This window comes from Equus przewalskii, chromosome 6, assembly GCF_037783145.1.
Source record: "Equus przewalskii isolate Varuska chromosome 6, EquPr2, whole genome shotgun sequence".
In the NCBI taxonomy this organism is placed as follows: domain Eukaryota; kingdom Metazoa; phylum Chordata; class Mammalia; order Perissodactyla; family Equidae; genus Equus; species Equus przewalskii.
Window position 1 is genome coordinate 16,024,368 of NC_091836.1, and position 26,778 is coordinate 16,051,145.

The window sequence follows — 26,778 nt, forward strand, 5'->3', positions numbered from 1 at the left end:
GTACTCTGCGATAGTCCTTAAGAAAAGGTAAGGTTTGAGCTAAGCCTTGAATGACAAGTAAGAATTTAAAAAAAGATAGGAAAGGGGCTTAAACAAACCTATAAAGAGTGCCCACTAGGGTACTAGGCTCGGGGATGGGAGTAGGGAGTGACGAAAGTGAGCTTTTAGGTTGGTTGTGCAGAGAAATTCTCTTTGGTATGACATTTGAGCTGAGACCTGAATGACACAGAGGAACAAGGAAAGTGATGACGGGAGAAGAGAACATTCTAGGCAGAGAGAACAAGTACAATTAACCACTACGTTACCTGACTGTATACTAGGCTCTATAGATTGAATACACAGAGCTTAGTTCAATTGTAAAAGAACGGACTAAGAATTCCTAAACCCGAATTTAAATAATTCCACAAATTCTGTTTCTGATCTCAGTTTCTCCACCAGTAATAATTATTGCACAGAAGAACACGAGCTAATGTACACAGAAGTTTTTCAGAAACAGAAAAATAATATACTGAAACTCTAAAAAAACAGTTCAAAAAGACAAGAATGGAAAAGTTATAATATGATGCCTAGATATATAAAATTAAAAGTGGAGAACGAGTTATGATCATTACTGACATGGGCATTAATAGATACCTTATACCTTACACATCTTTACATTTTCTCTAGCAGCTTTTTTGCACGTTTTATCTGCCTTGCTAGATTGTAAGCTCTCTGCAGGTCATAAGCAGATCTTAAATATGGCAGCTGACGCAGGGTTTTAGTGAGTATTAGCTAAGTAGATATATGAAGACAGTGATTCATTTCACAGCACTTTGAGAATTTGTGTGTTCAAAATCTCATCTACTTGCAAAGGACTGGAGGGGGCTCATGATATCATGAAAAGCTAATGGAAACAAGTATAGATAAAAACAGAATAGAACCCATTTTAAAGGGGATGGAAATAATCCCCAGGTAAACTGTGTTGGCCTTAGTTGACATTTCCTGACAGCCAAAGCATTTAATCTACCACAAAGTTAGGAATTCACATTCATCTGCAGAGACCAACTTTGCCCTGGGCCAAAACCCGCAATGGGCTTTGATCACGAGGGCTTTCACAGAAGAGTCACCCACCGTCTAGGTAGAACTGTGGAAACAGAGACTCAGGACGGCCCTTGATAAAGTCTAAGATAAATGAGCAAAGGCACAGAGTAACTCTGAAGGGCTGCTGAAGTTATTTACTTGGTTCTGCTGCTTTTACAGCAAGGACCTCTGATATGATGGAAACACTGGTGCCTCCACAACAGAACCCTCTTCCTAAAACTGCAATAGACTTGGCAACAGCAACACAGCACCTGGGTCACTTGACGGCCGCAGTAAAGGATCAGCAGCATTAGCCCAGCTGCTGGCTGCCAGCCTCGGATTCAGGCGGGGCCCGCACCCGCACTGGAGGCAATCTCTTGGCCAGGCCCTCGGAGGCAAGTTTCAGGGTGGGCAGCTGTTAGGGATGGGGAGCATCCTGGGTTGAGGGGGGCTTCGGCAGAAGGAGCTGGGAGAGGAGGGAGGAAGGCAACTCAGGGCCACCGTACAGCACAACTCCAGGGGGCATCATGCAGTCCCCTCCCAGCCGCGGATCCTGTCCCGCCCGTGAACAAGAAGGAGCGGCAGAGGGACCTGAAGCCAAGGGAATTTTCTCCCGTGTGGGTCATGGGGGCCGACCTGGGCCCCCAGGAATAAGGTGCTACTATCCCACTCCTCCAGACCCCAGAGCTCACCCACCTGCAACTGCAGTCTCCGAATCTCCACCCCAGTCTCTCGGCCTCCAGAGGACTGACTGCGATTGGCCTGCACCGCTGTCCCGTTAGCGCTCCTCCAAGTGTGACTGGCGTAACTCTCCGGCTCTCGGCCTTGGTCCCACCCTTCGCTCCCTCCGAAGCCCCGCCCCACGTGACGACTCACGCTGCCGCAGAGCGCAGAGGCGGGGCTCCGTCTCCGCCCCCAGCCGCTTTCTCCTGGAGAGCGCTACGGGGTTGCCAGGGGAAAGTGAAGGCTCTCGGAGGGCAGAGCGCCCGGGGACGTAGCGCGACGCCCCGCCCCTTTCGCACAGACGCCGGGAAGAAAGGGGTGGGGCCACGTGAGCGTCGGCGCCATCAGGCCTGGGGAGGCGGCGAGGGCTGTTTTCAGTGTATGGTTTTCCCTGCCAAGCGGGTCTGCTTGGTGCCAGCGATGGAGGGCGTGCGCTGGGCCTTTTCCTGCGGCACTTGGCTGCCGAGCCGAGCCGAATGGCTGCTGGCGGTGCGATCGATCCAGCCCGAGGAGAAGGAGCGCATCGGCCAGTTCGTCTTCGCCCGGGACGCTAAGGCAGCCATGGTACTACAGGTCTTTGGTATTCAGAGCCGAGGAAGCAAGTGTTGGGGGAGGGGGCCGGCTTGGAGACCCCTTTCCGTCCCGGCGTCGACGCCCGCCCTCCAGCCCACTTGTGGCCGGCCTGGGCCCGGGGTGAGCGTGGTCAGCACCGCCGAGTCGCCGTCGTGTGCGCTCGGCCTGGTCTCGACGGTCTTTGTAGTCGCCTCGGCGGCGTCGATCGCTGTAGAAATGAGCCCCTCCCCCGTTGTGGTTGCAAATAGAGACCCCGCTAAACCATAAAATCGGTGTAAGGAAGGCCTATGAAGTAACGTGTTTTATCCATAGTGAGAGTTTTTATTTTTAAGGGTTATGGAATTTTCGTTTTTTCTTTGCCTGAGCCCATAGCATGTGCTTAGTCTGCCTATTAAATATCCCACCCCTCTCGAAGGGCACCCTGCACGCCGTGATCTCTAAAAAATATTGGTAATATGACTTAGTTTAGCCTTGTACACCATGGAACTGGAAGACGCCTAGACCAGCCTGCTTTTACCAATGGAACTGAAGCCCAGGGAGGAGGCGGCCCAGGCATGCTTTCCTGGTTCGATAGCTCGGGAAAACACTGTTTTAAATAGAATTATTTTAGTTCTGTGTTTTGTAGGCAACAGATGGAAAATTGGATTGCAAAACTGTTTACTATATATTGCAGTTTCAAACAGCCTCTGATTACCATCACTTCAAAGAGAGTCATTTCTTGAAAATGTTCCTATGTCGAAACACCTTTTCGTTTGAAATGTGGGCTAGTTGATAATTTCTTGAAAGCATATTGGTGAAAATTTTTTATGCTTTTTATGGTATAAAAGAAATTGTGAAGTTGAAATTCTTGCAGTTTTAAAACTCATTGTTAGACTCGAAGGAAAAAAACTTGAAAGGTATTTTACAAAATATTATATAGTTTGTGACCTTATACCCTTGGGTATTTGTGTGATTTTAGTAATTTCTTTCTTAATAATTAATGGAGGTGGGGGAGAGTGGATGGGGTATGGGGTATATGTGAAAAAAGATAGATCATGCAGTACTGATTGTTGAGGCTGAGTGGTGGGTATATAGGAACTAGAAATACGCACACAGGTGCACAAAGATATACGTAATAGCAAACTAGAGCCGGCCTAAAATGTCCAATAATAAGGGAATGGGCAATCAAGTTGTGGTGCCTTGAAACTATGAACTATTTTGCTACAGAGAAAAATGCGCATCCCAGACCATTATGTACAGATGTGAAATCCCCAACACTTGGAAGTTAAAAAGATTATATATGGTAGAATACTATATATAGTAGGATCTCATATATGTAGATAGATAGCAAAAGCATGTGCAAATGAACGTATATTTAGATACCTAGAGAAAAGACTGAAGGATCTCTACTTAACATTGGTTACCTATTGAAGGGAGGGAATTGCTAAGGAGGGACTTGTTAAAGTTTCTTCTATCTTAAGCATTGCTTAAATCTTAATGTGGTGTATTTAATGCTTAAGTACTTTTAAAAACTTTTAAAAATGAATATTTTTCGAACCACAAAAATAGATTTTGTATGTTACAGGCCGTGTACCTAAATCTTTAGTTGACATCACTACATACTAAATGTTTTATTTACTTAACAGGCTGGTCGACTGATGATAAGGAAATTAGTTGCAGAGAAATTGAATATCCCTTGGAATAATATTCGTTTGCAGAGAACTGCAAAAGGAAAACCAGTTCTTGCGAAAGACTCCTTGAATCCTTACCCCAATTTTAACTTTAACATCTCTCATCAAGGGGACTATGCTGTACTTGCTGCTGAACCTGAGCTACAAGTTGGAATTGATATAATGAAAACTAGTTTTCCAGGTAATGTTGCATTTTTGTAGTACAAGAGTTATTAAGTGTCTTCTCTCAGTTCTTATGTCTTGAGTAATCTCAGGCCAAGAGAGGTATTGCAGATATTTAAGTTGAGGAAAGATGTGCTCAGTACTCAAAGGTACTGTAACTGAGAGAGCACATATCTGAAAAGGGTATATTTCCTTGAATATTAACAGACTTTTACATAAAAGATGGATTCTACGTCACTGTGGATTCATATAGTGCTTTGCCTAGAGGCAAAGTGAAAATGTAAAGATTTTCTTTTTGAATTATACCTCAGCTTGTTAAGTAAGGCTAAATTTGAAACTATTTTGGAAGGTTCTTCAATTTTATAAAGAATGGTTTTTCAATAGCTGTTTGTCTTTTAGTTAACTAATAAATGTTAAACCACATTGAACTCAATGAAGAGTCAATTTTAAGTAGCATTCTATTCAAAAAGCATGGTAATTATATTGTAACAACTTTGTTTCACTTAAGTATTTCCTCAAATTCATCAGTAAGCTGTTGGTTTTTTTTAAAAAAATAACCTCAATGGTAAAGTGTATTGTAGTCCTTAGGCAGCGATAGGTATTTGTGCTAAACCTAAATATACCTCTTTGTAGCACGTGTATATGAGTAAAAATGAAGAGCAAGCAATTATTGAAATGTTTAAGTTGCTTGTATTTTGCGTTGGAAATTTATGATTGCTGACTGTAGAAACTGCTAGCATTTCTTGCAGTGTTGAGTAGGCAGTTTTACTAGAACACAGGTTCTGTTAGCTACTCTATAGCTTTCATCATCACTACACTTAGTGAGCACTTACTGTATACTAAGGCCTTACATATACTCTCCAATGTAATTGTCCCAACCACCCGGAACATGCTACTGTTTTTATCAGCAGATTAAGTAACAGGCTAAGAAGAAAGCTGTTAATAAGGGAACATCTTGCTAATTTCCTAGTGCAACTTCCTAATCTCCGCACTGCCCCCACCACAGGATCATTGCTTCTGGTTCCCCCCAGCTGGAAGTTTTGAGTAAAGGTTATCCCCACCCCCATGTCTGCATAGAGAACTTAGTTACTGCATAGGTTTCGCTTCAGTCTTACTTTAGGGAAGCCTTTGTGAACCTTCATTCTAAGCCAGCTTCTTTTGTTGTAGTCACTCACAAAGTGTATTTCCTCCGTTCCGGTAACATGTCTGTTTGTAATTATTTCCAAGGGTGATTGATTGTCTTTCCCCTGGCCCTTATAAGCCACCTGAGAACGGGAACTACGTTAGCTACACCTGAGTTTGGTCACTATCACATCTCTTAGCTGTCTACCTAGTTCATAATAATGCCCAGTAAATAATGTGTCAGATGTGCTGCTATAATAAGATTACCGTATGGCTGTGACTCTCATCTCTCACTTTTGCTGTTGGTATCTTTACCTTGCGTTTTCCGCCAGCTGCTTTTTCTCTCACCTGCTCATGAACGGTTCTGTTAACAACTTTATTCTTAACTTTGCTCTGAAGGAGGCGCTACTGCTGATAACAGGAGTTCCTGACCTAAAGTTGCTGGATAAGCATCAAGGAATTTTTTTTTTTCCTAACCCTTGAAATTGTTTGCTACATTTTGTATGCACGTGTGCATTTTTATGGGGAGAGGGTCTAGTTTTCAGCAGGGTCATAGAAGGTTTATTCTGAAAGAACCACTGCTGTAAAGGATTCAGAGTGAGCATGGGAGCAAACCCATAAGCTTTCATAGCGTTCTGTGTCCTTATGTGAGTTTTTCCTAAAATCAGAAATTATCAGAGAGACCATTGCTTCTTAGAATGCAGTTAGCACAGTTACTCAGTAATGAATGACTGGCTCATCAGGTTGATAGCTGCCTGGAAGTTATGCCTGTGAATTTTTATTACCACTTGCCTTGATGGACAGTGTTGGCTTATGGTCAGTACTGGATAAACAAGTAATTGCTAACTGAAACTTTTTATAAACGATAGGAAGGTAACTGAGCACAAATTGAACATTTAGTTTGTTGTTAATTATATTTTTTTAGACTCCCCCCCAGTGTTTTTGATTGATCTTATTTGACTAATCACGGTATTCAGGCCTTGTCTTACTCTTCAGCTGTTTCATTGCCAAAAAGCTGTTGATAAATCCAGTAACACACAGGGAAAGAACTGTTTTTCAGTTGTCACTAGGATTGTTAGTTTGTCATTAATTTCTGAAGTGTGAATGGACAAAGCATCTATTTCTCAGTGAGGGTGGGAAATAGACACTGGTTTACCTCACTGGAGATTCATTTGAGTTGCTCTGCTTATCGGAGTAAGTGAGGAAATTGAGCAAGAGAAGTTCGCCAAGAGTTGCTAAATGATGGAGGGTAAAACTTAGAACTGCAGCAAGGGAAGTACTGTCCTTTGTACTGAACGTTGTTGTTAGATTGTCAGCTCTCAAGGTGGTTGTCAGCCTTTATCATTAGTATACTGAAAGACTCAGTTCCATTGCTCCTGTTTTGTCTGCAAGTATGCATTGTATAGGAATGTGTGGGGTCTTTCCTTCTTGTCACATTAGCTGTTTCTACTAGGTGCAGATCACTTCCTGCCTCTCCCGCTTTCCGCCATTGCTGCTGTGGCATGGCAGGAGAGAATGTATTGATGAATCTTGGAAGCTTTGGGTTTCTTCCTTCTACTGGATGCTCATAATTAAGGAGAATATTGCAACCGCCACTTTATTCTCTGCTTAACGGAGAAAGAAACCTTATACAGAAGTAACTTGTGCATAGTTGGCACTCAATAAATGCTTTTTTAATGAATGTCCAGTGAAGAGGGATTATATGATATTGGGAACCCTGCCAAACTGCCAGTGCAGTGCATTCTTAACCCCAGGGAAAAGATGTTTACAGGTAATCATCATCATTTGCTGTACCCAGTGGGAAATTTTGTTTGGTTTTTCTTTCATTTTCTAATTTTTATCTCCCATTAAAGTCTTTTACAGTTACATACGTAAAAGGAAGGATAGTTTTATGAATTGTTCAGTTTTATTTCCCTGTTTACAAAATAAGGCCAGATAAGATACATACAGGATAAAAATGATGATTTAAATTTGTGAAAAGACCAAAGTATTTTTTTCCCCGTGGTTTTACCTTTCCAAGTTTACATTTTATTATAAACTTTGCTGGATATTTCTTGGGAGGACAAAATGACTCAATATTTTGAGATGTAATACTAATTTAATAGCTTTGAAGTGACCGTATCATAGAATTGTCTTTGAAACAACTGTTATGTAACTAAGTACTACAGTGAGTAGAAAGTAAGTGGTGGTATCATTTGTTGGTTAGGAAGGTGATAGAGCCTATTTCTTGTCTCCTTCTCCTGTACCATTATACCATCTCCTGCACTATTTTAATAGCTTCCTTATTGGTTCCCCCTTTTCACCTTTTTTTTTTGTGTGTGAGGAAGATTGGCCCTGAGCTAACATCTGTTGCCACTCTTCCTCTTTTTGCTTGAGGAAGATTGTCCCTGAGCTAACATTTGTGCCAGTCCTCCTCTATTTTTTGTATGTGGGATGCCACCACAGTGTGGCTTGACAAGCGATGTGCAGGTCTGCACCTGGGCTCTGAACACGCAAACCCAGGGCCACCAAAGCAGAGCATGCAAACTTAACTACTATGCCCCAGGGCTGGCCTCAGCCCCCTTTTCACTTTTGTCCTCACCTAGGCAGTACTCAGTGGAGTGGTCTTTTTTTAAAAATTACCTATAGCTGTTTTCTCAAAACTCAGGTTGATTCTTAGTAAAATCCAGTCCCCTTAACATGACCTCATCATCTTGTCCTCACTTACCTCTCCAGTCCCATTTCTGGCTGCTCTCTTTGCTCCGCTATTTTCTGTCCACACTCATCTTGTATTACTTTGAATGTAGCAAACTTTTTCCATTCAGAATCATTTCAAAATAAGTTGATCCCTCTGCCTGTTCTTCTGCGTACTCTTTTCTTGAGTACCTGAGACCTGAATGATGAGAAGTAGTCAGTACCTCTTTAGAAAGCACTTTACTGACCACCTGATCTGTTCCTTCATGGCCCTTCCCAAAGTAACTATAACTTAGTTATTTGATTATTATCTGTTCTCCCTTGTGAGATGAGTTCAGGAATCATGGTTGTTTTGTTTTTGCCACAGAATACTTACCGCTTAGCAGAGTGTCTAGCACATAGTAGGTGCTCAGTGAATATTTATTGAATGTACAGATGATAGGAGTTCTCAGTTCCTCTTAAAATATTCCTTGTTTGTTGAAAAAATGAAAAAAATGGGTACACAACCACAATGAAAAACAGTATTCATAGCAGATTCTAGTTGGAATTTAAACTGTTCTTGTCAGTGAGTAAGGATTAAAAATAGTTGTCACTTCGAGTCGTCTTCCTCCCCCTACATTTATCTTCCTAGCTGCTTCTCTCCTCCATTTTCATCCCCCCATATTGAATTTTCAGCTTTGAGGCTGCTGCAGTCTATTCCACTATCATTTCTATCTAGGGCAGTCTACCTTCTAGATCTGCATTTCGCAGGATGTGCTTAGTGAAAGCATTTTTTTTTTGTTTTTTAAAGCTTGGAGACTTAGAGCCTGCAAGTAGCTTAAATAAGTTACACTTTCTTTGTACTCTGAACTTCTTTCTGGAAAACCAGTTCTTTACTGACGGGGAGGTTTCCCCTTTCCCAATTACAAGATGGCTCTTTTTCACTGTCCAGAGGCTTTGAGTGGGGGTCACAGTATAGAACTACTATTTATTGCGCAGCAGCCTCTGTGTGTGTGATATGCACTGTGTTAAATGCCTTACATACGTCATCTTGTTCTATCCACTTAAGCATAGGATGTAAGTACTCTTATTATTTTATAGATTAGATTAAGACACTTGCTCAAGGTCACTTACCTAAAAAGTAGAAGAGCATGGATTTGAACCCACACTGCAAAGCCCAAATATTTAGGCACTGCACTCCACAATATATGGCCTCTAACTACTAGATTTTATTGGCATCTGTTTAAGGATTTGCAAGTACAAAAATCTATGAAAAATTCTGTGGAACTGGGTCAAATGAATTTAAATTTTTACGGAGGAACTGACATCTAAAAACGTCATGAGAATGCAGTGAGAGGGAAGTTGCCTTAACAGTTTTTAAAACTTATATTAGGCATTGTAAGTAGAAGAGTATGGTATTAGCAAAAGAATAGATAACTAGGAGAATTAAGAGTTAGGACCCAGTATTTATACATAACATTTCAATTCATTGGGTAAAAATTAGTTTATTAAATGGTCTGTTACCCTAATCACTAGGGTAATAGCTTATTGGCTACTTGAATTTGTTCTTCTTTAAACTGCGTATTAATATTTTCTAGTCAGTGTATAAAAGCTATTTGTATGTTATGGATATTGACACTATTGATAAAGTCTGTTACAGGTATTTTTCCCATTCTATTATTTATCTGTCTTTTGAATTTGGCTATATTTTTTGCCATATGAATTTTATTTTTTGTTTAAATATATGTTATCATTTCTTTGATAAATTCTGAATTCTGTCTTGTTTGAAAAAATAATTAAGTTGGTAAAAGATTTACTCCAACTGTAGGTTGTAGAGTCTTTTGAATCTTGTCTGAAATTGTGATTTGTTTTCACATTTGAATCTTTTAATTTTTCTAGAATTTGTATGTATAGTATGTTTTACATGCTGATGGCTGAACAGCTTTACCAGCAGAGTTAGGTAGATTAAGGAATAAACATGTAAAATGCCTGGAATTACTAAGTACTTAATAAATGTTAGCTCTGTGGTTGTTGTGATAGTTATTGTTTTATGTATAGAATGGTGGTCAGGATATTAAAGTCACCCAGGATGCCTGTTAAAAATGCAGATTCCTTGGGACAGTCCTCATGGCCTAGTGGTTAAGTTTGATGTGCTCTGCTTCAGTGGCCTGGGTTCTGTTCCCTGGTGCAGACATAGCCCATTCATGAGCAGCCATGCTGTGGCGGCAACCCACGTACAAAATAGAGGAAGATTGGCACAGGTGTTAGCTTGGGAAATATTCCTCAGAAAAAAAAATGCACATTTCTTGAAACCACCCCAGACCTACTAAACCAGAATTTCTGAGAGTACAACCAGGGATTCTATATTTAAACAGTTTTCCCAGGTGACTGTTAGGCATATTAATGTTTGGAAAACACTGTGTTAGATATAATTTGCAGAGCCTACAAAGATTGTAACTCATCCATTTTTTTTTGAGTGAAGTCATCAGAAAGCCATTAAATCCTTGTCTCGTGTTATACAGCACAATTAATTAGAGTTAGATTTTAATAACAGTTACTGGAACACAGTAGAATTGTATATTTGGTCTGACTTCTGAAAGAACCACAAAGTCAGCAGAGGTGATTGACTTTATATTAAATGTCTCACTCACAGACCAGGGAGTACATTTGTTGCGAATACACCAGACAAAGGTTACTATTGTTAATATGTAAAATGCTTCTAAGTATTGATAGGAAAACCATTTAAGACTTGACAAATGGACGAAGGACTTGCTAAAACAATTCACGAAAGAGGATATACATGTAACAACTACCACAACAACCTTAAAGTAAATTTATTAAGTACTTAATAATTCCAGGCACTTTATATGTTTATTCCTTAATCTACCCAACTCTTTGTCCCTATTTTATAATTTACGAAACAGCCATAGAGACGTCAAATAAGTAGCAGTAAACAAGTAAGGGAGCCAGCATTTGAACATTTGACTCCAGGGGCATAACACTAAAGCTCTTCAGAGTGTGTGTGTCTATATATAAGTTTAATTGTATGCGTGTGTGTGTTAGTTTCCATGAGTTCCTAACATGGTACCACAAACTCAGTGTCTTAAAACAACAAATTTACTGTCTGACAGTTGTGAAGGATGGAAGTCAATCAAGGTGTTGACGGGGCCATACTTCCTCTGAAGGTTCCAGGGAAGAATCGTTTGCCTCTCCCTAGTTTCCTTGCAGTCCTTGGCATTCCCTGGCTTATAGCTGCATCAGTTCAATTTCTGCCTTCATCTTCATATGGCCTTTTTTCCTATATTCTCTCTGTGTGTCTAAATGTTTCTCCTTATAAAGACACCAGTCCTGGGCTGCCGGGCCCACCCTAATGCAATATGACCTCATCTTAACTTGATTACATCTACAAAGACTATTTCCAAATAAGATCTATTCTGAGGTTCTGGGTGGGCATGAATTTTGGGAGACACTGTTTAACTCAGTACAGTCTGTCCTCTGGACCCCCACAATATACATCCATGCCACATACAAAAGAAATTCACCCTATCCCCGTGTCCCCAAGTCTTAACCTATTCCAGTATTAACGCTAAATCCAAAATCTCTTCTAAATATCATTAAATCCAAAAGTTACAAATCTTACCATCTGAATGATCTAAATCAGATGTGGGTGAGACTCTGAGTAGGATCCATCTGGGGCAAAATTCCTCTCCCATCAGTGAACCTGTGATACTAGAAAACAGATCATCTTCTAAAATACAGTGGTGGGACAGGCATAGGATAGACATCCCATTTGAAAAGGGAACAGTTGGAAGGAAAAAAAGGGTCATGAGTCCCAAGCAAGTTTGAAACCCAGCAGGGCAAATTACATTAGGTTTAAGGGCCTGAGAATAATCCTCTGTGGCTCCATGTTCTGTCCTCTGGACCCTCAGGATGGCCACACCCTTTTGCCCCTCCCCCCTGCCTTCAGAGTCCTTCCCTTTTCTTGAAGGATAACATTTGCAGCCACATAGCCCTAGCTCTGTAGGCCCTTTCCTTGTGTGTGTGTGTGCATACGTGTATGTGTTAATAAATGCACATTTACATAGACACACTAAGAGCTACTGAAGGTGAGGATTGCCTCCGTGGAGAGTTTCGTAACCTAGGTTGTAATTCAGTCTCGTGCCTTTTCTGCTGTACCCCACTTGTACTGATGGCTTAAGGAGTTCCTTTGTCAGTAACACGAGGCTTTGGGCATGCGGTTTGTGAAACCTATGTTAGCGGCTCAGACATTTTTGTTTTTTTCTGGGTTTGTATCTGGATAAATTCCCAGGCAAGTGAGCTGATAAAGTCAAATGTTACTGTGTTACGTATTAACTCAAATTTTGGAAGACTATATATAATGGAAGCAAGACTATATAATCCAGTACTTAGAAAATGAAACTACTAGAATTTCTAATATGGCTTATTATCCAAAACTAAATTTTGTTACTTTAAAGCACACAGATGGACATTGCTCAGCTCCCCCCTAGAATACCTGGCCCCTTTTCTTTGAGAAGAGAGGTGAACTTTAACTGAGACGCTGTTATGTGCGCACATCAGTGACCTGGTTTTGGAGAGAGCTTGATGTAGGTGGGCTTTGAGGTTATGGTACTGGTAGGGATTTTTTTTCCTAGACTTAAAATAGCAGCTAAGGGTATAGACTATAAATTGTTGTATATTTATGTTTAATAAACTTTCTACTTGTTGTGTGGTCTTGTTTAATTGATCATTGCAGAACACTTAGTTAATATTTAACACTGCTTTCCCTAAAGATTAAGCTATAAGATGGGGGAATCTGGTTTTTCTAAGCTTGATTAGTAGTTCTATCTCAGTGTTTTGGTTATTTCGTCTTACTTAGAGGTTCTTACATGTGAAATAAGATGATTAAATCAAAGATGATTGAATTGAAGATTGTTATAGGCATGAGTATGTGACGATATTGTTAGGAGGATTTGCCAACTTACATATCTGATGTGCTGTCAGATTGTCTGAGGGACAAATGTACTTCATTTGTCCAGTTTCCTGGATAAACTGTATTTAATATTCACTCACTGTGAATTTTATTTCCACGATAAGGCCACAGTGTGGTGCTGTTGTGCTTTGGCTGAATACAAAATCATCTTTTTCTGTTGTCAGATCTCTTATTTTGTGAAATAGGTAAGATGCTCTCAAAAGTATGAAAACACACTCATATTGGATACTTTTTTAGCTGTACATAATCAGTAGTGATTACTTTCCAGTGATTGTGCTAGATTGCTTCTTATGTTAATCAGTTCGTTTTTTATTAGCATGCATATTTAAACTTTTTTTCCTTGATTGCCCCATCATATTTAGTTAAAAATCAGAGGACTTCTTGAAGGTTATGACATTATAATTTGAACAGACTAACAAATAAAATGACACTGTAGATGACAACAGGCATATCTTTTAAAATTCTAGACTTTTTAGATAGTATTCCATTAAAACTACAGTTCCACTTGAAATATCTAATGCCGTCTTCCAAATCCAAGGTAACTGCTCTTCCCATTGTTATTTACACTGTTTGTGCCAAAGTATATTCAAGAGGAAACTGTATGATTTATGGAGATACAGTGCTCCTGATATTTAAAATCTCCGGCTCTGCTTTTGTCACTTTTGCAGGCTTGCTTGCTTTATGTATTATTTGTCGAGCCAGTACTGTGTACTGCTAATGCTTGCATTTTAACAGGACGCAAGGGATCCATGGCCCAAAAAGGGCAAGAATCCCCTCCCCTGGGTCTCTTAAGATCACAGTTTAATATTTCAGTGCTATTACATTAAATGACTTTATAGCTTTGCTGGACTACTTTTAGGAAATAATTGTCTTTTAACATTAATATGAGCAGATACAAATAATAGACATTAATCGAGTTCATAAAATGGGTTGAAATTAAGTTATTCTTCTTGAGAAGAATAGCGTGCTAAGGAGTAGATAAATGAATCAGATGAGTCTGATCAACTTGAAAATAAATGAGAATGTTTGTCTTTATCTAAAGGACCACATACCATTCATTGTAGGATCATCAGAAATATTTTCTGGCTAAATAAGAAGAGACTATTTTGACTGTGTTGAAGTGGGGGTGGTAGGGGAATCATAAACAGTTTTGTGGGAGAATTGACTTAATGTTTTCTGCCCTTGAGATAACGATGGGAAAGGTACTTAAGGTTACTGCAAGAGAAATGTAAACTCCTGTGAAGATAAAGACCATGTCTGTTTTGCTCATCCTGATAGTCCTGTCATCTAGCACTTGGGTATTTTTAGAATGAATGATCATTAATAGAAGTTCTACTTGTTGAATTTTCTTGGCATTTGTTAGTGATTAAATGCCAGTAAAGCATTAAGTAGAGGGGTTTGACGTCTTTTTTTTTTTTCCCAGACGTACTTCTCCCCCTCAGAAATGCCTGTAGAGAGTAGCGGCAGCTGTCACTGTAAGAGTGGTAGTCAGGTAGTTGGGAATGTCAGGTTTTGGAGTTGGATATTTTAGAAATGTGAGTTGGGATTTAAGTAGACAAGCCATGTTAACAGAATCTGCAGAGGGACTACCTTGAAGAGGTTTTCTGGAAAATAATGTAGTCATGAACTAAGGATGTAGGGCAGTAGAGCATTCAGGAAGTAACTTACCAAATAATAGTTAATGTTCATTTATTCATACAGTAAACGTTTGTGGCTCACCTGCTTTGAGCCAGGCTCTCTGACAGGCCTCTTAGCTCTTAGTGTGTGAGGGCAAGAGCCATGACTGTTTTTAACTGTTAGTTCAATACATATTAGTATTCTGCATATTTGTAGAATAAATAAATGAGTGTTAATAGAAAGTTCCTGCCTAGTAGTAAAGATAGACAAACATATAGTTATAATATTTTGACAAAATATGAAAGGCATACCATGTACTGTTAATTTAATTCTCCATTTTGAGAATCAAGTTCTTTGAGTTTGTCATTTATTTTTAGAATATTTTGTAATATTTTGTTGTCTGTGGAACAGTGGAGCGAGGGAACTATTTTAAAATTTTTTAAAAATGAGCTTATTTCACAGCAGCATCCCCAAAAGAATAGAAATTAAAATCTATGTTTATTTGGAGAACTCTTATTAGAAAACATGTTGCAAAACAATCATTTTGAAGGAAGTAAGCATTGTTAAGTTTTGAATCACAGTGATAACTTAGAATAAAAGAACAATCCTCTGCTTTCTACCAATTTTCAAAAAATTATAATAAATTGTTCCCTTTTTTCCTGTTATATAGCAAAGTAAAGTTTTAAACTCCAAAATAGTATGGTTCTCTTTTAAGAATGTTTGTTGTAGATTTCTGATATTCTGTCATGTATAGGAAATTTCCTCTTATTTAGGGTTTATAACAGGTTTGGCTGCCGAATCTTTAGGAGGCACCTATTAATATAGCCATATTGTTGTTCTTAATTATTTGATTTCACTATCCCTGTTAAACTGCTCTTCTGTTTCTGGGCTAACCCCTGCTTGTCATGTGTTATTTTTTTAATTTTCAACTTATGTTGATTTGCTGAGATTTTCTTTAGGATTATTGTGACTGTATCCAAAAGTAAGATTGGCCTATAATTTTCTGTTTTTGTACTTTTTAAGAGTTTTGTTAATAGCTGTTTTTAATTCTGTGTTTCCTCAATTGACAGGTCGTGGTTCAATTCCAGAATTCTTTCATATTATGAAAAGAAAGTTTACCAACAAAGAATGGGAAACAATCAGAAGCTTTAAGGATGAATGGACTCAGCTGGATATGTTTTATAGGAATTGGGTATAATTTCTTTCTAATTTTGAGAGTAAAAGCCTATGGTGATTCCATTATCTTTGCTAAAAATAGAAGCAAAAGTCTTTTGGTTACCCAGTAGTTCATACATTGCTTGAATTAAATGGGTCATTACTTGGGAACTTCATGATTTTTATGTGTATGTTATTACATTATAATGACCTTTAAGAAAATTTAACATTTATTTAATGCTCAATTAGAAGGTGGTTACTCTTAAAGCTAAAACAAAACATTTCTCACCATTTATAAATAATGTTTAATGTTTTCTGTCTCAAAGGAATTCGTACACGAGGCCTTATTTAACCAACACTTATATATTACATATTTGCCAGTAGACATTACTTTAAGCCCTTCATAAGTTGGTTAATTTAATTGTCGTAACAGCTCTATGAGGTGGGTACTATTGTTATTACATGTTACACGTCAGGGAATGGAGGCACAGGGAGCTTAAATGATATGCCTTAAAATTACATGGCTGATTTGTCTCCATGCTACTACAAAACAATAGCTTGTAGCCATAATGTAGTACAGAGTTAAAAATCCAGATGTGCTGGACCTGTAGATTTTATGAACGATTTTATCTACTAAGTGCTCTAAGAGAAAACGTCTCTGTATGTTAGGCACTGAAAGAAAGCTTCATAAAGGCCATTGGTGTTGGACTAGGATTTGAATTGCAACGGCTTGAATTTGATATATCCCCCTTAAACCTGGAAATAGGCCAAGTTTATAAAGAAACACGTTTGTTCCTGGATGGGGAAGAGGAAAAAGAATGGGCATTTGAGGTAAGAAATTTATCAGAATTGCTAAAACTGTAAGAATTTCCTTATTTTGTGCATGTTTGTGCATGAGATTAATTTGTGGAGGCTAGTCGTTGAAACTAGACACAACTGGAATCCACTCTTAGTGCTCTGAAGGTAAAGTCAGGGATGCTATGAGAGCATGTGACATTTAAGCTGATAAGTGAAAGTTAAGTCATAGTGAGTTAGGTAAAATGGGAAGGGCAAAGAGGCCCTGGAATAGAAGGAGCTTCGTGTGTATGAACAGCCATGGAAGCCGCTTTGTACTGTGATGAGGGGATTTGAGAGAGATTCCTGGTTAGGCTACTAGTAAGATCATGCAGGGCATTATTGGTCAGCTTAAAGATTTTGGCCTCTTTTGTATTTTGTTACTAGCAATTCTTGGTTGCTAGTGAGAGAACCTCAACACAAACTCATTTAAGCCGAAGACATTATTATAGGCTATTAGAGTGATTCATGTAACTGGGCCTTAGAATTAGGTACTGAAAAACTCAGAACGTTATCTTTTACTTTTGCTTTTCCATATGTCCTAGCTTCAGTTTTCTCCCACCCTCGACTCTTGTTCTATACACCAGCTTTCTTAACGTCTCTGGTCTATGTGGCAGGAAACTTGGCTGCCTACCACTCTTGCATTTAACGATTTATACTGTAAACTCCCACAGAGATTGGTGAAATCCATTTCTGTTCCAAGCTATAAAAGCCCTGGAGAAGGGCCTCCCTGGCCTAGTTTGGGCCAGGTGCTTATTTAGTGACCAATCATTGTAGCCAAAGAAGTGGTCTACTGTAATTGGTCCAGCTTGTGTCAGGTGTCCAGAGCCCAGCAAATGGGTCGTATTATAATGTTTTTGCCGTAATCACCTGAGTGGTGTGCAGAGAACGTCTGTCCCCAAAATAAGGAATTAGTGGCGAGTGGATAAAATAGGAAGCATTCACTAATTTTCTCAAGAGAATTTAACAGATATTAAGTAGAGAATGATAAGATCAGATTTGTATGTTAAGACCAAGTCCTATTTATGATGATAGGTGGAGGTTAAGAAAGTGAGACGTCAAAGATGTCATGAGCAGTTCTGTGACTTAGCGGACTATTTATTGAGATATTGAATACTAGGGAACAAGTGAGATGGTAAGTTTGAGGTGCCATAGAAACACCCAAGTGAAGATGTCAAGTAGGTGAATAGCATGGGAGGCTGGGCTGGGGGGACAAATTACAATCATTAACGTGTGAATGGTAGCTGAAGGCATGGGTATTAAAGTTGCAGCTATGAGATTACCTAAGTTAGAAGAGAGGCCTAGGATGGAGAGAGTTCTGAGAATACTAATATTTAAAAGTGGAGTGGAGGAGACTGAGAAAGAGTGTCCAAAATGGTAAGAAGTAAAATAAGAGAGTAGTATCAGGGCGTCTAAGGACAGAAAGCATAGTGAGAAAGAGAGCTATATTAAAACTGCTAAGACAGCAAGTAAAGTAGAGATTCTGTCAATTAAAGAGTAAATTTTACTTAGGATACTATATTTTTAAAGAAAGTACAATTTTAAAACTATAGCCAAAATTATTGACAAATATTCTCATGCTTAAAGGAGAAAGCCTCAGCCATTTCTCTGACATGGAATCCTTTATTCTTACTGATGTCAGATAAAAAGTTTTTACTATACATTTTAACATTTACCTTTCTCTCCTGCATTCAATAGAAATTAGGTTTTATGTTCACTGCATCATTATTTATAACTTGAAAAAACTCAGACACCACCTAATTAGAAAACTGAAGCAAACTCTGGTTAGTCTTTTACTGCAGCCTTACAGGTGATGCTTAATAATAATTTGTATCCACATGGGAAAGGCAGCTTATATCATGTACATGGTTATAGGCATCCTGCTTTTATTCTATCTGATGTTCGGTGAGAAAAGAATCTTTACAGCTAGAAAACAAATTTATGTATACATAAAAAGGCTACTTGGAAACACTCAATGGTGTATAGTAGGCAGTGGTGGAAGATGGTAGTTAGGTTTTTGAGTTAGAGGGTTAGAATCTTAATACCAACTTCTTGACTTTGGCAAATAGACTTTTCTGAACATAGTTTTGTTTTTTTCATAGTATATCCTTGTTACATGAATTAATTGAAATTTTGTTACTAACTTTAATATATTTTAGGGCAGATTTGATCTAATTTGTCTTAATGATTTATCTCTAGATAAATTCCGTTTCAGTTTTTCTTACAATAAGCACTTTAGATATTCTTTACAACTTGTTAGGAGATGGAGATTTCATTTTTATAAAATATATTACATATTTTAAAGTAATTTGTTTACATTTGTACAGGTTAACCCAATAAAAATTTTATTTTATGTTTAAAAGTTAACCGAATTAGCATTAGGTGGAAATCTTTCTGCTTTTCCAGGTTTAATTCGAAGTATCTGAGGTCTTTTAGGAAGCCAGCAACCATTGCCCAAGCAACCATTTACATTGTATTATTTTTGGAAGTGTCTTAATGTATTACAGATTTTTTTTTTCAAAAGTAAATATAAAGAATATTAAATGGAATTTCTTCCTTTGATATAAAAGAAATGCAGACACATCTATGCGTTACTCATTAGAATAGCAAAACTGGTCCACCAGCCACCACTGAAGCCAGCCTATATATAAGTAAAGTGTGTTTGTGTGGTGGTGGGAGGGTGGTCTTGCTACCATGACACACTAGTAGGCCCATCTGTGTGTGACCCTCGTAGAGTAGAGAGCATTAAGAGAGTTTGTAGGAAAACTTGGCTTGTGTTCTTAGGAGTTTAGAGGTGTGTGTAAAGATAGACACACTGGCACCCGCTTCTCATCTGGAGGAACTGGAAGGCAGGATCCTGGCTGCAGTAGGGCCTACTATGCAGAGTGAAGAGGGAAGAGTCAGCAGTTGGGCCAGCTGTTCTTTAGTTTTTTGGATAGCAAAGGTGTCTGAGTTCCTCTGGACCAAATAGATGCTCTATAATTGGGCTCGGAGTGTCTTTAAATGACCCCACCCAAAAGGAGCTCCAAAAGAAAGAGGCAGTGGGCATTATATTCTGTATTAGTTGCTGAGGGAAGGAATTTACACGGAGTCGCCTGTTACATGCACTGCTAGCTCTAGGGAGCGGTACACGGCTGAAGAAATGGAGGCGGTTCTATGAAAATTCCACAGATGCCCACCCCATGAACTAAGCCAGCACTGGGATGCTTGGTATGACCCAGAGTTCCAAAACCTAGATTACAACAGCACTGGTTATTACTTTGCCGCTTCCTTCCACTTCCCTTCCTCTCTGCCACCTACCTTAAAGAAACTAGAGTGCAGGAGGAAGAATGGAAGAGCATGGTGAGGCCCAGGGGCAGAACGTGCCTTCTATTCCCACACGATGGAATCTGGCTTCTTTAGTAACTGAAAACAAGGTACAGAGAAGGTTTGGCCCTTCCACCCAGTTTGTGCCTAAATCTAAATGAAGGATTTGCACAGGACGACTTTGTTGTAGGATTAAAATGGGATTTTTGTAACTGAAAGCGACTGAAGAGCTATGGAGTTTGCCTAAGGGCTTGTCCAGGACCTGGGAAGAGAGATCCATCAGGGCATATTTGGAGGCAGCCATGGAAGAAAAATTCAGTTCTTTACTGAATGTACCTGAGTGTTTTGCCCATTCAATGCACCAGTTATGAAAATATGAAAAATAGTAAGTACATTAGATGAGTATATTTAAGTGTGGACTGTTACTACACTATAAATAGGCCTTGGAGGGTTGAGTGAACATAACAGAATGAGTCTGCTGGTCTGGACAGCCAGAAATGGGTTGATGGGAAGAGATGAGCCTAGAGCCAAGGGCACTATCCCTGGAAACAAGGAATGCAGGTGGGATGTTCCTGTCAGGGCATCTCCAAAGTACCCCACAAGTTAAAGAACCAGCCTTTGGGCATGCAGCCCTGGTGGTTAACATTTGGTGGTCTCACTGCCACAGTCGTGGTTTGTTTCTTGGTCAGAGAACCACACCACCTGTCTGTGTTGGTTCTCATACTGTGGTATGCTGCGTGTTGCTGTGATGCTGAAAGCTATGCCACAGGATTTCAGATACTGGCAGGGTCCCCCATGGTGAACAGGTTTCAGTGGAGCTTCTAGATGAAGACAGACTAGGAAGAAGGACCTGGCCACCCATTTCTGGAAGAAGTGGCCATGAGAGCCCCATGAATAGCAGCGGAGCAGAACTCATGCTGTGATTTTCCAAAAGTAATTATAACCAAAACATCTCTGTATGTTATAGTATTCATATTATTAATATATTTAGTGTAAAGAATGGAAGACCGTGTATCAAAAGGAGTAATTTTGTTTATAATAATTATAGTGAGCTTGTTTTTAAAGGGAAAATAACTGTGACCTATTAAATCTTATGATACTTAGTTATGTATTTTTTTTTTAAACATAATGTTCTTAAAGTTATCTTTACTGAATTTTATTTTTTGCTAATTTGGATATCTTACAGTGAGGGTATGAAAAATGGGCTTGAGTTTCTGATTGTAGTCTCCTATTCAACTGATGGTTTTTGGAGGAATGCCTTGGTAAAGTGGCTTTTCAGTGAAATTTTTAATAGTTTTTAATAGTTCATAATTGAGGTAACTGCTTCAATATCTATTATATTTTAAAGCTCCCTCCCCCTTTGTTTCATACATAAGGGAAAACAGAAAACTGTGTATCCTTTAAGTCTTACGTATACATTTCCTCTGTGATTTCCCATAGGCTATACTATTTAGTTAACTGAATGCTATAAACCAGTGACAGTCTGATTTTTTTGAAACCTACACTTCAAGCATATACAAAGTTCACATCACCAGCAAGAGCAGGTGGCTGTCTAGATGCACCTCTAGATAGGACACTTCATCATATAGTATTCTGGTTGGAAAAGTATAGTCTAAATGTAATTATTAAGAAACATCAGACAAACTGAAAATGAGCAATATTCTGTTAATAAGAGGAGGAAGAGTGGGTTTTCGGTTTTAAAATAGACAAAAGAAACACTAGCAAGACATGAGAACTGAGTACATAGAATTTAGAATACAGATAGTCAATTTAAGAATTATTTCAATGTTAAATTTACTGATGTTATTAACTCCTGTGGTTATATAAGAGAACATCCCTATTAGGAAATAAATACTGAAACATTTAAGAGTAAAGGGCCAAAATGTATGTGACTTCTCCTTAAATGGTTCAGGGATGTGGGGGGGGGGGTGGTGTGTGTTTATATATGTAGAGAGAGATTGAGATTTTAAAAATGTAAACAAAAGTATATCTAAATTTACATATTTCATAATCTGTGTTTACTTACCTTTTATTTTTCAGGAAAGCAAAATAGATGAGCACCATTTTGTTGCAGTAGCTCTTAGGAAACCCGATGGATCTAAAGATAAGGTTGTAAGATTTTAAGATTTCTCTGACTGTTTTCTGAAAAGCATGAGTCAATGTTGAGTTTTTTCTTTGTCGATGGAAACAGTAATGTAGTTTATATTAGGTTAGAGGTTTGTTTTAAAGATTATAGATTTAGAAGTGTTTTTTATTATCAGATCCTTAAGATCATCTGCAATTTCACAGAGATTTTTGAAAAGCATGTTATCTTCTTCACATTCAAATACACTTAAATATTACAAAGAAAAAATTTTGATACTACTGTCCTAGTATGTATATTTTCAGTAGAAATTCCAGATAATCACTATCTCAGTCATCTTAACAGTGGTTTATTTCCCAGTGAGTTGGGGCTGTGTTGAATATAAGGGGAGCAAGTAGAAGGGTGTTGAGTAATGAAATTATCTGGCAAATTGAACCCCCTCCCGCTTTTATAGTAATCTCCTGTAGTATTCCCAAAATTACACTGTCATACATGAGACAACTCATGTCATATTGTGGCATAAAATCTGTCTCAATTCTTCAAATCACAATTTGTTTTTACTTTCTTCAGCTATTAATTGGTAAGTGAAGGAAAAAAAACCTTAGCCTCAGGACCCTCAGCCTACGTATAGTTCTGATTCTGCAGAAATATTTATTTAATTTTTAATTTTAATATTTAATTATAATTTATATATTATAATATTTTAATATCTTTAATTTTAATAATATAACTGATAATGTTATAATAATTGAAACTATATGCATATCATTATTTTTAGGGAATCCGTGTTGGAGACTGTGGCATGATCAATATATGTATATCATTACCTCTGGAAAAATAGCTCAGTGCACAGACCATGCCTTTAGTAGACTAACTAAGGATTAAAATTCTTTATAGATTATCTTCTTTGAAAAGAGATGGCGTGTTAAAACTGAATCCTCTTATCTGAAGATGTTCTGACCCAAGTTACCTGTCCTTGTGTGCTCAAGTCTTAGCTTTACACTCTGCAGATAGCCTATGGAAACAGAGCTTTTATAATTTTTTATAATATTTGCACATGCAATACTTCCTTTCTGTTTCACTGGAGAAACCTATTCGGACAGCGTTGACATAGTTGGAAAAGAGTACATAGTTGGACGAGAGTACTATTCAGAAGACCTGGGTTCTAGGCCCAGGTCCACCATTTAACCTGCTGTGAGCTTGAGCAAATTGGTTGATCTTCCTGAGCCTCAATTTCACCATCTACAAAATTGAGATAACAACCATATCAGCATAGTGGTGAGACATAGATCACATAAAATAGGCACTGGACCTTGTTAAAGCCCTATGTACAACCCAAGTACTATCTTTACTGGAATGCATGGGATATTACAGAAAGTCTACACTGGGTTGAGTTGTGAACAAGGGCTCTATCTTAGAGTGTAAGACAGTGTTGCATCTTTGTTTGGCTATGGGAATTTTGTTAGATCCATCCTCTAGAGTATTTCTCAGAAGGTGACATTGTGGCCCCCCACTATCAGAATAACCCACCTGCCTGTTAAAAGTTACATATCTTGGGATTCTTTTTAATTCGTTTGCTGAATCAGAGTTTTTGAATGTGTGGCTCAGTAAAGCCACATTTTAAACAAATACCACAGGTTATTGTTATGTCAGAAAGTTTTGAGAATCGGGTTATTTCATATTTTCCTTAATTTGTTATATCAGTAACATTAACATAAGGAGTAAAAACAGTTATCTAGAAATCCTGCCATGTTGTGATTTAATATTACTGAAATGTAATTTGGTCTTATTTTCCTAGTTAGAAAATTGACTATAAGATTAACACGCTGTGTAACAATGAGGTAATCTATTTTTTTTCCCTTTTAGGTTCCATCCCAAGATGATTCTAAACCAACCCAGAGGCAGTTTACTATTCTCACCTTTAGTGATTTAATATCATCTGCTGTTCCTATGACCCCTGAAGATCCTTCGTTTTGGGACTGTTTTTGCTTCACAGAAGAAATTCCAATACGAAATGGTACAAAGTCATGATGCGATTCCCTAAGTAACAAAGGGAAGTGAAAACTGTAGTCTTTGTCCACTAAAAAATAAATGCCTGATAGCATCAAATTTTATTTCACAAAACAGTTTTAAAAAAACAACTTTTTCTATTAAAAAAGCTGACTCCCAGTTCAAGTAGCTCAGTAGATTACATGGTTACCTCTTCTTCTTCCCCCAAATTGCATTGGATTGACAGAAGGAATAGAAAAAGTTGGCAGAATGTTAAAGTGATACATATTCATTGTAGAAAAAAGTGGAAAGTGCAGATATATGAAAAGGAAACATTTAAATTCCTATCTTTCAGAGATACTGATCCTAAAACCTAGATTTTCTTTTCAGATGTTTTTCTTGGCAGATGAATCCATGTTAATATGCTTGGGTGTTTTTTGAAAAATGGGAACATACTGTTTTGTAATTTTTTCTCTTAACTGCACATCTGTTCATAAATATACTTCTGTGGCATAACTTTTAGTGGCACTAAAGTTTTCTGTTGTATGGCTAATATCAGTTAGGATGCTTTTGACCAGAAGTAACAGTGTCCAAATATAATCGGCTGAAGTAACCAAGGGCATTTATTATCTCACGTAACACACATTTCAGAAGTGTCATTAAGGACACTTTTTTTCTTTTTGCCTCGGTCTGATTTTATTGATTTTGCTTTAGGTTTGCCTCCCTGGTGGGCATAAGAGCTGCTGCTGTAACTTCCAGTTTCACATCCTCAAAAAATTGCATCTAAAATTCAAGAAAGGCCATTTTCTCCTCTCACATCTCAGTTTTATCCTTGAAGAAAACTTTTTCCCAAGAGCCCCCAGAAGATTTTCCTTCAGTTTTCATTGACTCAGATCAGGTCACTGAGAAAGCCAATATCTGACATTATTAGCCTCTAGAAAGTAGACTCTTGGTAAGGAAAAAGCTAAGGCAGGGTTGGGGGAACGGCATTGAGGGGAACCCACTGCCTGCCGTGAGGCGGGTGTGCCACGATTTACTCTCTTTCCTCTGTTAGACATTTTGTCTGCAGTTTTTACTATAAGCAGTGGTGCAACGCATATCCTTGTAACCACATTTTGAGGTACATGTTTAACTATGTCCTTCAGAAAGTTTCTACAAGTGGAATGATTGTTTCAAAGGGATTAAACATTTTTTTAGAGCTTTGGTAAGTATTGCCAAATTACTCTCCAAAAAGGGTGTACAGTTTATTCTTCCAGTTAGTGTTATGTGTCTGACTACCCCTCACCCCCCTACATACTCCCTGGTTAATTGTTGATTATTTTTTTAATTTAATCTTTTCCAACATAAGTGAAGAGTGGTACCTTATTTTTTAAATTTGTATTTCTTTCATTACAAGTGAGGTCAACGTGTCAGTGTTGTTATTGACTATTCCTTTTTTTACGAACCACCTGTTCATTGCCTGTTTTGATTTTAGTAAATAGGACTTAATTTAAAGTGGGAACATAATATATAAAATGCCACGACCATCATATTGATGACAGAATCTGTTACATGGTTGTAGTGCATGTCTTGGGAGTTAAAGTCTTGTTGAGTATCAAGAAGTGAAATAATTTCATTGTTTCTATTACTAAAATTAAAAGTTGTGTGTAAATTGTATAAAATTAGATACTTTGCTTGGTAAAAAAAAATTTGGAATGTTTTGTAATCTTTTTAATTTTATTAAGCATGCCCAAGTATTCTAAGCATAGTAAATAATGTGTTTTAAAAAGATCAAGTAGTATTTGTAATAGAGGAAGCATTGTTATCCCTAGCATGAATGTAATGGTGATTTGAAAAACTGTCATCTGTCTTGTCATTATAATAATAAAACGATTAACATTATGGAATTTCTGTGAGCCAGGCATGCTGCTAGATTTTGTGTTTCTCCTTTTTTTTTAATCAAAGTTACACATAGTTTAAAGAGTCAAATAGATCTACAAATTTTTGTTTTTCCAAATGAAAAATACCACTACCGTGACCTCCTCCCATTTCCTGTCTCCAGAGCAAACACTTTCAACTCTTTCAGCTGATTTTTTAATTACCATATAGTCAAATAACACTGAGATTGCTTTTACTTGATTTTTCAGTTTTAACCTTTCTTTAATTCCTAATATAAAGCTTCACTCTGCTGCTTCCTGTATTACATTTTTATGACCTTGAGTTAATAATTGACTTTGTTTGCCTAGGTTTCTATGCTAGTTCAGCCCAAAACTACCAGAGGTATGAATCTTCTCCATATGTTCAGACATACCTGTTGTTCTATTAGTTTCATCCATCTTCTTGAAGAAAGCTCCTGGAGCGACCTGTTTTGTCCAGCAGTAGCTGTGCCTTCTGTGGCTGGTGCACAGCTGTTATCCTGGATTCTCCTTTTGCCGTCATCCTGGGGGTCGCTGCCTCTCCCCTGTGTTGGATTCCATGATTTCTCATTTCCTATATCTCATGTCTTACATATACTCCATTTGTGTGGATCATATCCCAAGAATAAAGGACATATGGGAGATAATTTTTGAGACTTTGTATGAGAAAGGGGCAATCCCCTAATGCAGAGTAGTATAAGAAAGATCTAGCTGGTTCTTAAACGGATTACTCCATTCCTCTTCACCGTCAAAGCCCAGTATTTGATGCTGCCAGTTGTTGAGTCCTGTGCTGGGTGAACACAGTACTGCTTCATATCCATGTTCTGCTGAATCCAAAACCATTCTTTGCATTGTACCATACTTCCTAACGTATAGCATTATTGGTTTCTATTAATAGTTTCCTGCATAGGAACTCTCATGGATTGATTTAAAATACGGATTTGTGTG

The 26,778-nt window shown here is 38.2% G+C and overlaps 2 protein-coding genes across 5 annotated transcripts in view; one reads left to right on the plus strand and one right to left on the minus strand.

The window, feature by feature from the left end:
• KBTBD3 (kelch repeat and BTB domain containing 3) overlaps window positions 1-2,043 on the minus strand; it is a 38,321-nt gene extending 36,278 nt beyond the window's left edge. The window contains exon 1 of one of the 4 annotated variants that reach the window (XM_008540621.2): window positions 1,756-2,043. The gene's annotated coding sequence lies outside the window, so the exon portion shown is untranslated. Of the gene's footprint in view, window positions 1-1,331 lie in introns of all 4 variants that reach the window. The other 3 variants (XM_008540623.2, XM_008540622.2, XM_070623051.1) reach the window with 3 other exon arrangements.
• AASDHPPT (aminoadipate-semialdehyde dehydrogenase-phosphopantetheinyl transferase) lies at window positions 1,940-25,821 on the plus strand. The gene is made up of 6 exons (XM_008540620.2): window positions 1,940-2,346; window positions 3,981-4,206; window positions 15,639-15,760; window positions 16,393-16,554; window positions 21,904-21,972; window positions 23,813-25,821. Exons 1-6 carry the CDS (start codon window positions 2,164-2,166, stop codon window positions 23,975-23,977), a joined length of 927 nt encoding a protein of 308 aa, XP_008538842.1. The 5' UTR covers window positions 1,940-2,163; the 3' UTR covers window positions 23,978-25,821.
• Window positions 25,822-26,778: the final 957 nt, after the last annotated feature.

Bases quoted from the DNA above. Each gene is read 5' to 3' on its own strand.
- AASDHPPT (XM_008540620.2), top strand. From the start codon at position 2,164: ATGGTTTTCCCTGCCAAGCGGGTCTGCTTGGTGCCAGCGATGGAGGGC. The intron at 4,207-15,638 runs GTAATGTTGCAT...CTCAATTGACAG, and splicing joins AATGAAAACTAGTTTTCCAG to GTCGTGGTTCAATTCCAGAA. The intron at 16,555-21,903 runs GTAAGAAATTTA...TTTATTTTTCAG, and splicing joins AAAAAGAATGGGCATTTGAG to GAAAGCAAAATAGATGAGCA.